Source organism: Tupaia chinensis, unplaced genomic scaffold (assembly GCF_000334495.1).
Source record: "Tupaia chinensis unplaced genomic scaffold, TupChi_1.0 Scaffold145814_1, whole genome shotgun sequence".
NCBI classification, from domain to species: Eukaryota; Metazoa; Chordata; class Mammalia; order Scandentia; family Tupaiidae; genus Tupaia; species Tupaia belangeri.
Genome location: NW_006205672.1, coordinates 1736397 through 1749063, shown reverse-complemented (window position 1 = coordinate 1749063; position 12667 = coordinate 1736397). Strand labels below are relative to the sequence as shown.

The 12667-nt window shown below is 40.8% G+C and overlaps 1 protein-coding gene across 5 annotated transcripts in view; it reads right to left on the bottom strand.

The window, feature by feature from the left end:
* ARNT (aryl hydrocarbon receptor nuclear translocator) overlaps window positions 1-12667 on the bottom strand; it is a 100299-nt gene that overhangs the window by 2381 nt on the left and 85251 nt on the right. For all 5 annotated transcript variants that reach the window (XM_006168448.3, XM_006168450.3, XM_006168449.3 and 2 more), the window contains 9 exons: window positions 10750-10824; window positions 8867-9018; window positions 4741-4851; window positions 4258-4330; window positions 3998-4121; window positions 3706-3808; window positions 3178-3325; window positions 1717-1879; window positions 790-950 (listed from right to left, as the gene is read on the bottom strand). In XM_006168448.3, coding sequence (XP_006168510.1) covers window positions 790-950; window positions 1717-1879; window positions 3178-3325; window positions 3706-3808; window positions 3998-4121; window positions 4258-4330; window positions 4741-4851; window positions 8867-9018; window positions 10750-10824 — 1110 coding nt within the window. The remainder of the gene's footprint in view (window positions 1-789; window positions 951-1716; window positions 1880-3177; window positions 3326-3705; window positions 3809-3997; window positions 4122-4257; window positions 4331-4740; window positions 4852-8866; window positions 9019-10749; window positions 10825-12667) is intronic.

Here is a 12667-nt window from a genome sequence, read left to right as displayed (position 1 = left end):
CCGGGCCCGGGCCTCAAACTGTGGTCACCCACGTGGGAGTCCAGCAACATAGCCACTACGCCAACTGCTGGTCCCAAGTTCACAATCTTTTCCATTTTTTTTGGAGAGGTTTTTGCTATAGGGCACGTGCACTCGCCAGAAAGACAGAGAGTGACAGACGAAAAGTGAGAAATCACCACCCAGGGGGGATGACCACGCTGCAATCCCTTCTCCTTCATTCTCCTCCTGGGATCTTGGGCATGCACGCGCATGCACCCAGCGTGAGTTTAAGACACGGGGTCCAGGACTCAAACCACAGTTTACTACAAGGGAATCCAGCAACATAGCCATTACACCAACTGCTGGTCCCACAATCCTTTCAATTATTGACATTTCTTTCTTTTTTTTTGAGAGGCAGAGATTTTTGCTGTAAGGCATGTGCACTCACTGGACAGACAGGCAGAGACAGAGAGACAGAAAATAAGAAATTATCCCTCAGGGAGATGGTCATGCTGCAATTGCGTCTCCTCCATTCTCCTCTCAGGATTTTAAGCATGCATGCACACATGCCCAGAATGAGTTTTAAGCCACTAGCTCCGGGACTCGAACCATAGTCAACTACATGGGAGTCCAACGACGTAACCATTATGCAATCTGCTGGTCCCTTGACATTTATTTCTATCTAGCCCTTCTCTGTTCTCCCACCCAACCAAACTTACCTTAATCCAGGCATGGTTCCTTTTCTGTCTTTCCTCTCTGACCGGTTTTCCACCCAGTTTCTGATTTTCTGAAGTCTTTTCACCCTCTCACCTGGAAGACCTCAGGCTGACCAGGTTGCTGTGCTGATGGCTGTTGAACATGTTGCTCACTAGAACTTGAGCGATGATGAGGCTGCTGGCCCTGCCACTGTGGCCAGACACCTACACCCTCTGCTGTCCGTGTCTGGAATTGTCCTGTAGTCTGTCCTGCCTCTAGCAAGGAAGAATAAACAGCTTCAGTCTACTAAATAATTCCACTGGAGAGAGAAATTGGAATATAACTACATGCAAGCCATTAATTTTACCTAGGATATCTTCTGTCTTTCTTTCTTTCTGCCAATTAATGCCTGTTTTACTTCAAAATCCAACCCCAGATTTATTTTTCTTCTCTAGGTAACTTCTCTAGAGTCCTTTGCTCATTTAGATTAAATATTCAAGTTTATTAAAATGTATATATTAATGCCTGTTTTACTTCAAAATCCAACCCCAGATTTATTTTTCTTCTCTAGGTAACTTCTCTAGAGTCCTTTGCTCATTTAGATTAAATATGCAAGTTTATTAAAATGTATATACTTTTTGTTTGCTTGCTTTGCTATAGGACACATATGCTCACCAGAGGGACAGAGAGAGAAAAAGAGAGAGGGAAAGTGAGAAATCATCCCCGAGGAGGGATGGCCACACCACAATCCTTTCTCCTCCAGTCTTCTCTGGGGACTTTGGGCAGGCATGCATACACACACAACTGGTGTGAGTCCAGGACTCAAATTGCATAGTTGGCCACATGGGATCCAGCTCCTTAACCTCCATGGCACATGCTGACCCTCATTTGAGTAGGTTTTCAATCCAAAATAGACTCTTACTTTTCATTTCTCTACAATTAGGTCAGTGTACTCAGAACACAGGAAACTATTTTAACTCTCAAATTCTTTCTTTTTAGTGGTGCTATGTTCCTGTTACCCTCTTTCTGGTCTGAACTCACCAAAGTTGGATCCACGATTGGTGAGACTAGGGTAGGCAGCAGCACCAGGTGATGTAGTGGGAGCACCAGGGAGGGACATGGGGCTGAAGGAAGACGGAGTTTGAAAGTTGCTCACACCAAATTGGGAAGACCGAGTCTTGGCTGTAGCCTGGGATGCCGCCTGCTAGAGAAGGAGACAGAAAATGACATATAGATCACAACTACATTTACCATCCCTATGATAGTCAACATGCCATCAATCGCTGCTTTCTTTTAAACTGAGTTCATCATTTATTTCCTTATATTTCTTCTGACTAACTCACAATCATCCAACACTATTTCTTAGGCAGCTAGGATAAAAGTGCATAAAAATAAAGAACTAATAGGATGCATAAAAGCTGTGAGAATTGGGAACCAGCAGTTAGCGTAATGTCACTGGACTCCCACGTAGTCAACCGTGGTTCGTGTCCCAGACCCAGTGGCTTAAAACTCACGCCAGGCGCATGTGCGTGTGTGCCCAAGATTCCAAGAGGAGAACGGAGGAGAAGGGATTGCGGCATGACCATCCTCTCTGGGGGTGATTTCTCGCTTTCTGTCTCTATGTCTCTCTCTGCCTGTCTGGTGAGCGCACATACCCTATAGCGAAAACCTCTCAAAAAAAAAAAAAAGTTGTGAGAATTAAGTGAAAGTATTTATGAACTGCAAAGTTAAACAAAACTAAAGGTATTAATGATAGCAATAGTATCACAGGTAGAGAAAAAACATTTTGCATAATTTAATTATCCAGTCTGTTCTGTATCCATGTGCTCCTAATGATGTATTTTCAAAAAAAACAAAACAGCAAAATATTTAGAAAAATAAAAATGTGTGTGTGTGTGTGTGTGTGTGTGTGTGTGTGTGTGTGTGTATGACTGGACTAGGACATACAGCAGCATCAGGTGATATGGTGGGAGGGACATGGGGCTGAAGGAGCATGAACAACATAAATATACAGTAATGTATATTAAAGAAAGTTTGCTTAGGCATAGCATATTATGCCAACTGCTGGTCCCTCTTTTTTTTTTTTAGAGAGGTTTTTGCTATAGTGCACGTGTACTTGCCAGAAAGAGAGACAGAGACTGAGAAATCACCCCCCAGTGGGGGGATGGCCATGACGCAATCCCTTCGCTATTCTCCTCTCAGGATCTTGGGCACGCACGCACACGTGCCTGGCCTGAGTTTAAGCCCCTGGGTCTGGGACTCAAACAGCAGTCTACTACATGGGAGTCCAGTGACATAGCCATTACGCCAACTGCTTGTCCCATGTTTTTAAATTATCTACCTGCTATCAACAAAGATGAAAACTGGAAGATGGGGAATGGGGGTTCAGGAAAGGTAATTAAGATAGAAAATAATTTTGTATGTGGAAAAAAAGTTCCTCCGACCTAAACAAACAAAACACATACACACACACACACACAGGAGACAGATGAAAAGATTTACCTGGGCAGAGAAGCCTGGGCGGGTGCTGGGGGTCCAAGTGGGGGCTGTTCCCTGGGTGGGGTTCGAGTGGCGGGAAATCTGGGCCAACATTTGTCCTGCAGAAGCTGATGGCTGAACGATTGTTACAGGAGGGGCCAGACCACTATTCCTAGGTGAACAAATAGTGAGGTAAACAATTAAAAGGATGGTTTTATCAGAGAAGCTAGAAATCAAAGGAAATCTAGTGCTATCTCTAGATCCTCTTGACTTCCTTGGGATTAAGGAAAACTTGGTCAGAATCTAGAAAAGACAAAGAAGACTGACAGTCACACAATGATCAGGACACACAGAGATGGAACCTAGAAGATGGCAGTAGGACGGGTGCAAAGAAATAGGAGATATAAAAGCAGCTTTCTTGCCTCACCTTAGGCCCTACAAGCTCCACTGCTTCATCTGAAGTAACCAGAGAAAGCAAGGTAAGAATAAAACTTGGATTCAGCACTGAATCCCTGAGGGCTCTGTAAAGCAGCACACATATATGGGGCTCACCTGAAATTCTCTGCCGGCCGGGGGGTAGGAGGGAATGTGTTGCCCTGGGAGAATAGCTGTTGGGTGGCAGGGACAGTGCTGGAGGAGATGCCTTTACTCTGATCTGTGGACCAAAAGGAGTCGGGGAGGGCCAGTCAAGGGGCTGTAGTATATTATTCGGCAAGTTCCTATTTACTCATGGGGCACTATGATTAAGTGGAAATAATGTTGGAAGATTACTGATTAGGCAGCAACAGGCCCATCAGTAAGTGATCTGAATGAGAATTTTAAGAGGAATGAAGAAGAAATGTACCTGCACTGATGTTGGAATAGATTTCTGAAAATCGTGGGTCTCTATCCTGGGCAAATAAACCTTCTGACTTCTCAAGGGGTTTGCTATGTTCTGGCCCAGTGGTTGTCACAGGCTGAACAGAAACCTATCAAATACAATGATAAAAATACTCATTAAAAATTTAACATGCAATTCGATAACTAAAATTAATAAAAGATACACATATACACTAACAATGGGGAACTCACTGTTCTCTTCAAGGAAAAAAAATATATACTCACCTGGGAATGATTGTAGCTGGCCAGTCCATCTCTTCCTGGTACTATATCCAATTCTGTTTGCTGTTGCTGCTGCCTATATTTAAGGCCAATGAGGAGAGAAATATGAAATAATAAGATTAAAAAATAAATCCGAAGAAAGGACCTTAAGAAAATAAAATGGGGGCCAGGTGGTAGTGAAGTAATAAAGCAACTAAACCTTTATGGGAAAGGTCTTGAGTTTGCATTCTAACCTCCCTGAGCAAGCTTACTGGGCATGCACATGTGGCATGCACATGCACACCCTTGATAAAGACTGACTGAGACTGTGGGTGGACTGTGGTTTGGGGACTCTGTTGGAAGCACCTGTCTCTCTCTGGAATAAATAAACTAGAAAAAAAATTTTAAATAAGTAAATAAATAACCAACTAAACAAACAAAAAAAAAACCACGAGATTTTCCTGGGTTAAAGATTACTCAACAGATGATTTTTCCACCGTATCTTACCTTGGTGCCAGTTGCCCTGAGCCCATCTCCAGAGGTATATTAGCTGTGGGCCCTAACTGCGGCCTCTGGATTGTATTGGATAGTGTAGGCCTTGGTTCCTGGCTAGAGTTCCTGGGAAAATAGAGCAGATAGAACAGAGAAAGAAAAAGACCAGTTCTACATATAAATCTCTATAACTCATCTGTAAGTGAGGCAATCACTAATAAGCCCCTTTAAAGGCCAATCCTACAGGTAACATATGTCCTTTGTTTCTGCAAATAATTTACACTATGGACAACATGGTACAAATAGAAACTGTGTCCCATGGCACAAGGGTTCATCCTGTTAATGACTCTTAACAACTATTCAATACCTGGTAGTTGTGAATGTGTGCATATATCCATGTACTCTGTTTATAAAAAAACATAGGTGGGCTGGACACATAGCCTAGTGGGGTAAGGAAGCCAGGTCCACATGGCCAACCTGGCCCCATGTGTATGTGTTCCCAGAATCCCATCAAGATTGATTAATGGAGGGACCAGCAGTTAGCATAATGGCTATGTTGCCGCACTCCCATGTAGTCAACTGTGGTTTGAGTCCCAGACCCCGTGGCTTAAACTCACACTGGGCGTGTGTGCATGTGTGCCCAAGATCCCAAGAGGAGAATGGAGGAGAAGGGATGCAGTGTGGCCATCCCCCTTAGGGGTGATTTCTTGCTTTCTGTCTCTCTGTCTCTCTCTGTCTTTCTTGCAAGCGCACGCGCCCAACCTCTCAAAAATAAATAAATAAATAAATAAAAGATTGATTAATGGAACAAAAAGGATAGTGGTGTCAACATATCTCACTGGGGAGTGCTTTCTCTGTCTCCCTTTCTGGTGAGTGCTCTTTGGCAACTAAAAAAATAAAATAAAAAAAATAAAAGCATAGGTAAGAAACTGAAAATACATACACTGAAATGTTAACCAAGTCTATACAGAGTGTAAGAACTTTCTTCTGCTATACTTTTCAAATTTTCTGTATGAAATATTTTTTAAATAAATAAAAGATTCAGTCTATCAGGTGGGATGGAGGTTAAGGCATTGGATCTCACATTGTTGACTCTATGGTTCAAATCTGGGATCTGGTTTCTTTTTTTTTTTTTTGGAGAGATTTTCACTGTAGGGCGCATGTGCTCGCCAGACAGACAGAGAGAGACATAGAGACAGAAAGCGAGAAATCACCCCCAAGGGGGGATGGTCACGCCGCAATCCCTTCTCCTCCATTCTCCTCTAGGGATCTTGGGCATGCACGCACACGCGCCCGGCGTGAGTTTTTTTTTTAAGCCACTGGGTCCGGGACACGAACCGCGGTCAACTACGTGGGAGTCCAGCGGCATAGCCATTACGCTAACTGGAGAAGTGACTGCAGTATGGCCATACCACCTTAGGGGTGCTTTCTCATTTTCTCTATCTATCTCCAGCAAGCACACATGCCCTATAGCAAAAATTAAAGAAAAAGAAGTAATCTAACAATTGACACCCAGTAGGATGGCTATATCAAAAGACAGATAATAGCAAATGTAAACAAGGATATGGAAAGTAGGGCCAGGAAGTAGCATGGTGGTTAAAACGCTGGATTCCCAAATGGCCTGCTGTGGTTTTTAGTCCTGGATCTGGCAGCTTGCTTTTTCATCCCCCTAACTCATATCTCTCTCTTATGAGTGCAATGTGCCTGATAGCAAATTTAAAAATAATAATAAAAAACTAAAAATAAATAATTATTTAAAAAAAAAACACACACACACAAAACAAGGATATGGAGAGAAACTAGAATGAGGCAGCATAAAACGGCTTTGGGAATCAGTTTCACAGATCCTCAAAAGATTTAAACAGGGCCAGAAGATGGCATAGCAATTATGTCTCTGGACTCCCACGTGGCCACAGAGGTTTGAGTCTTGGACCTAGTGGTTTCAAAATCATGCCAGGCGCATATGTGTGTGTGCCCAAGATCCCAGGAGGAGAATGGAGAAGGGATTGCAGTGGTGATTTCTCACTTTCCCTCTACTGTCTCTGTTTCTCTTTCTCTCTCTGGCAAGCACACACACCCTAAAGCAAAAATCTCTTTTAAAAAAAAAGGTTAAAACAAATTTACCATGTGGGGCCAGCAGGTTAGCATGGTGGTTGAGTCACTGGACTCCCACATGGCCAACTGCAGTTTAAGTCCTGGACCTGGCGGCTTGCTTTTTCACTTTGCCCCTCTCATTCTTTCTGTCTCTCCCTGGCGAGCACATATGCTCTGTGGTGAACTGAGAAATAATGATGAGTAGAAATAAATAAATAAATATTTTTAAAAAATTACCATGTGACCCAGCAATTCCACTCCATGGTATATAATCAAGAAAATAAAACATGTTTCTACGTGAAAAGCAGTTCATGAACAGACAAAAAGTAAAAATCATCTGATGGCATATCCATACAATGGAATATTACTTGGCAATAAAAAGAAATGAAGTACTAATAGACACAAATTGGCTGACCCTTGAAAACATTATACTAAATAAATCAGTCACAGGGCCAGCAAGTGGCATGGTGGTTAAGGCAGCTGGATCTCACATAGCCAACTGCACAGTTCAAGTCCTGGAACCACAGGCATGTGTGCATGCACGCTCAAAATTATAAGAGGAAAATGGAGTTTGAGAAGGGACTGCAATGTGACCATTCCCTCCTGGGGAATACTTTCTTACATTTTGCTCCTCCTCTCTCCATTCCTGTCCTACAGAAAACTTAAAAAAAAAAAAAAAAAAAGAAAGAAAGAAAGAAAGAAAGAAAGAAAGAAACCAGTCATATATATATATACAAACTCACATACTCTGTGATTCCACTTACATGAAATGTCTATAATAGGCAAATTTATAGAGACAGTAGATTTGTGGTTAGATAGGGCATGGGAGGGAGAGAGTAAAAGAGGAAATGATTGTTAATGGATGTAGGATTTCTCTTAGGAGGGGTGAAAATGTCCTAAAATTAGATTGTGGTTAATAGTTGCATAACTGTATGATATACTTAAAAAGACTGTACACTTTAGGGGCTGGCAGGTGGCACCATGATTGAGGCACTGGACTCCCATATGGCTGACCACAGTTCAAATCCTGAATCTGGTGGCTTGCTTTCTTACTTTCTGTCTCTCTCTCTCTCTCTGATCAAATTAAAAAATAAATACATAAAAAATATTAAGCAAAAAAATAATTCTTACGGACAAACAGTTGGCATAATGGCTATGTCTGGGGCTCTCGACTGTGGTTTGAGTCCCAGACCCGGTGGCTTAGACTCATGCCAGGTGTGTGTGCATGCACGCCCAAGATCCCGAGACGAGAGTGGAGGAGAAGGGATTGCGGCGTGACCATCCCCCCTGGGGGGTGATTTCTTGCTTTCTGTCTTCTCTCTGTCTTTCGGGTGAGCATGCCCTATAGCAAAAACCTCTAAAAAAATTTTCTTAAAAAAAAAACTTTAAAAAGATTGTGTACTTTACATGGGTAAACTAAGTGGTATATAAAATTTATCTCAATGAAACTTAAAAAAAAAAAAAAAAAGAACTGTGAAAGAAAGCTCAAATGGAAAAGAACAAGAGAGGAGCAGAAAGTAATAAAATATTGGGATAAATCTATGCTCTAAACCAAACAATGGACCAAATATGGCCATTGTCTATTTTTGTAAATGAAGGTTTATTGGAAAACAGCCAGGTTCTTTAGTTTTATTTGTTAATGACTACTTTGGTGCTCTAACAGTAGAGTTGCAAAGTTGCCCACAAAGGCAAAAATATTTACTATACTGCTCTTTAAAGAACTCTTGCTGACCCCTGCTCTAGAAGAATATCCTCTCAGAGTACAGCAATAAACCAGTGTATAAGACCAAAATCCTTTCTAAAAAGGGCTCATACATCAAAATGAAATGTAAATACTTCTATCTCAGGACCTAGTCTCTGAACCATTGTTTGTTAAAATAATTTTCTGCCTGGATAAACTACGCTAAATCCTGTAAGAAGTTGGGAAATGAGGAACTTCAAATGAATGGTGTTTGATACTAGAAAGTGGAGGAGACAGTTTGACGAGGCTATGCCGACTGGGCCCATGGGAGATCCTAGCACTAGAAAAGGCCTGTATGTTACATACTTCACATTGGTGTTGGTACAGATGATGTATTCTATTTCATCTGAGTAAGGATTCTGGAAAGTAAAAGAGCTGGTTCTCATCCAGAGCCATTCTCGGTTCTTAGACCGGAACCGGAACATGACAGACAGCACCTGGCCTTTTAATTTCACCACCTGAAAAAAAAGTATTTATGCCATCAGTGAAATTCATTAAAAAATGTTCTTTAAAGAATTTAATGAAAATATTCCTTTACTATTGCCCTTAAGACTCATATGTCACTGTCCATGAACCACAACACAAGTCTTTTTCAATGTCGAGACAACATGAGGGAGTGAAAACTAAGTGACTCATAAGGAGGAGGTATATTTATCTCATTTCTTTTCAGAGTCCCAAACTACCAGATCATTCTAGTCAAAGTCAAAGAGGAATAACAACTATTTCTACAGAGAAAATGCTGTTTCCCCACATTCCTCAGAAAGTCTATTAAAGATATGCTAAACTAGCTTTACAAGTCTATACCAGAAATTTATTAATTTTTTTGACATTGCGTATAGCCTACATATTGCTCTTCAATCTTAGCTTTTTCCCAAAATCCTGAGAATGTTTTCATAGCACCTAAAGTGGTTTTTATAAATAAAACTAAGTTGGCTTTGGTTTATTTTACTTTTGTTTTTAAAAGTACAATAGTAATTTTAGATTAGTTTCTAGTCTAATTGAAGATGAATTTTTTTGTGTGTGTGTGCTTTGGAGTGCATGTGCTTGCTGGAGAGACAGAGAGAGACAGAGACAGACAGCAAGAAATCACCCCCCTGGGTTTAGCTATGCCTCAATCCCTTCTCTTCTACTCTTCTCTTGGGATTTTGAGCACAAAGGCACATGTTCCCAGCATGAGTGTCAGGCCTCCAGGTCCAGGACTTGAACTGCAGTCGGCCAGGTGGGAGAGTCCAGTGCCTCAGCCATCACACCACCTGCTGACCCCTAGAAAACAATCTTTTGACTCTCCCTCCCTTACAATAAGAAAATAATGATATTAGCAGCTAACATTTATTTTGTAATTATTATGTGTCAAGCAATGGGCTATGCGCTCTATGTGTGTTATCTTAATCTTCCCAACACTCTCCAAATTTAATCAGTTATTTTTACCTACTGTATCTGTGAAGGACACTACTGACACTTTAAGAGGTCAACTATCTAATACCAAGTAAGAGCTGTTACTACCTAAGCTGAGACTATTAGATTTGCCAGTTATTTTTAGAAGCTATTCTCTGAAAATTATAATTAGCAGTCAATTTAAGATTATGAGTTAATGATTACTTAACTATAAAAGAACTATTTGAAATAAATTTTCTACTACATTCCATAGCTCAGAGAAATCGACAATATTTTAAATAAAGATAGCTTCTTGGATGGAGTTAACTGGATACAAAAGACTAAGTAGCTAAAACTAAACAAATACCTTGAGCATTATCCATAATTTCAAAAGAATTGGGACCAACAGTTGGAGTAATGGCTATGTCGCTGGACTCCCATGTAGTCGACCACGGTTCGAGTCCTGGACCTGGTGGCTTAAACTCACGCCAGGCGCACGTGTGTGCATGCCCAAGATCCCAGGAGAATGGAGGAGAAGGAACTGCGGCGTGGCAATCCCCCCTGGGGGGTGATAGCTCGCTTTCTGTCTCTCTGTCTCTTTCTGGCGAGCACATGCGCCCTATAGCAAAAAACCTCTCCAAAAAACAAATAAAAGGTATTCATATTAATCTTTTTCTATTCTTTAAGTACATAGAAAAACATAATAAAACTGTAGTGACTGCCTCAGTGTGCAATTAAATCAGTGGTCAATAGATATTTGTCAAGTGAATATGATAATTGATATTAATTCAGATCCAAATCAGAAAAAAAGTTACCTGTTGGAAGCTGTCTCTTAGAAGTTGCTGGTCTTCAGGATGACAGAATTCTACAATATTCTTTCCTAAGAGTTCCTAGAAGTGAGAAAGAAAAGTAAAATATACATTTTTATGGACATATAACTTTCCTGGCCATCAGTTGGACACTTGGATTTTATTTCTGCTTTCTTTATTCTAAGATTGTAGATAGGTGTGGAAGGAAAAAACAAAACAAAACAAAACAAAAAACAGGCCAGCAGGCAGCACAATGGTTAAAGTGCTGGATTCCAATGGGCAACTCTACAGTTCGAGTCCTGGACCCAGCAGCTTGAGAAATACACCAGGCATGTGTACATGCATGCCCAGGATCCTGACTGGAGAATGGAGAAGGGACTACAATGTGGTCATCCCCCTTGAAGGATGATTTCTCATTTTCTCTCTGTCTCTCTGTGGTAAACATATGTGCCCTATGGCAAAAAAAAAAAAAAAAATCTTAAAATGAAATCTGCTAAGTAGTTGGTTTTTAGAACATTTTTAAGTTTTCAGACTACTATACATTTACTTTAATGGCATTTATTACAAATTTTATAATTCAACCATCCTAAGTGTACATTTGGTGATTTCTAATAAATTTATACAGTTGTGCAAGCATTATCTTGAGTCAGTTTTAGAACATGTTAATTGCCAAAAATGGTTCCCTTGTGCCTATCTGCAGTCCTTGTTCTCATTTCCTACCCAACCAGTGATCGTTTACTGTCTATTTAGTTTGACCCTTTTTAGAAATTTCATATAAATGGAATCATACAATATGCAGTTTTTAAAATCTGGCTTCTCTCACTTAGCATATTCTTGAAATTCATCTATGTTGTTGAATGTATCTGGAGGAGTTTGACCCAGCGGGGCTCCAGGATCTGTCTGAGCCCCTCGACCTTTGAGCTCCGCTTCCGGTCGGGACAGCACGTTGGCAAGGCCGCTGCTGTGTACCTAAGACTTAGGTCAAATTAGCTTGTCAGCAAGGCTGCTTGCTATTTGCTCCAGAAAACTGTGGTAGCCTTGCTGGGAAGCGACCCCCCCTCTGACTCCCCAATATACTACTATAAAAGAATTACATAGCTCTCTTATACATCCTGAGTATATGATAAAATTTTCCAGGAAGTCCCCCGACTGCTCCCCTTTGCTCTGACCACCTATTGTTAATTACAATGCTTTACTCCGGACAGTTACAATAGAGAATGTGATAAAGTCAAATCTAGGCAGAAATCTTCTTGACCTTTGGAAGGCCCTTCAATATACATTTAACATAAGTTTGAGAATAATCTTTTAGGCCAAAAGGGGCCCAGGGCATTCCCGCCCCACTTTGGCTAATGTTTTAACAAAATTAACAATAGAGAACATAGAGAACGTTTTAAGTATGCCACAAACTCACCTTAAAGTCCTTCATTAACTTGCTAATCACTCTACCACTGGTTGAAAAGGCTGTCCCCGCCCTTACCTAGTAAACAGTAAGTTTTACCCCTTTAAGACATATTAGGGTTCCTTGAATTAAGTTTTAGACCCCTATACAATTATATAAGTTCCATTCTTTATTAAGATCCATAAGAACTAATATCTATACTTGAGATTTTCTTTTCTCAGCACCATTCCTGGTAATCACAAGATGGCTGCTGTGCCACATCAGCTGATAATCATCTCTGCTTGCTGGAGCCACTTTCCCTAAACTGCATTCCATGAAGACCCACCTACACCAAACGAATTGTGGAACTGCACTAGACCCACCCTTAATCTAACCCTAAATAGAATCTATGTTCTCTATTGTTAAAACTTTATGAGGTGATAATTGAAACACGTAGCCCCTCTCCTGTTTACTTGCATGTATCACATTTTCAATAAAAACGCCTCTCCTGTTTACTTGCATGTATCACATTTTCAATAAAAACGC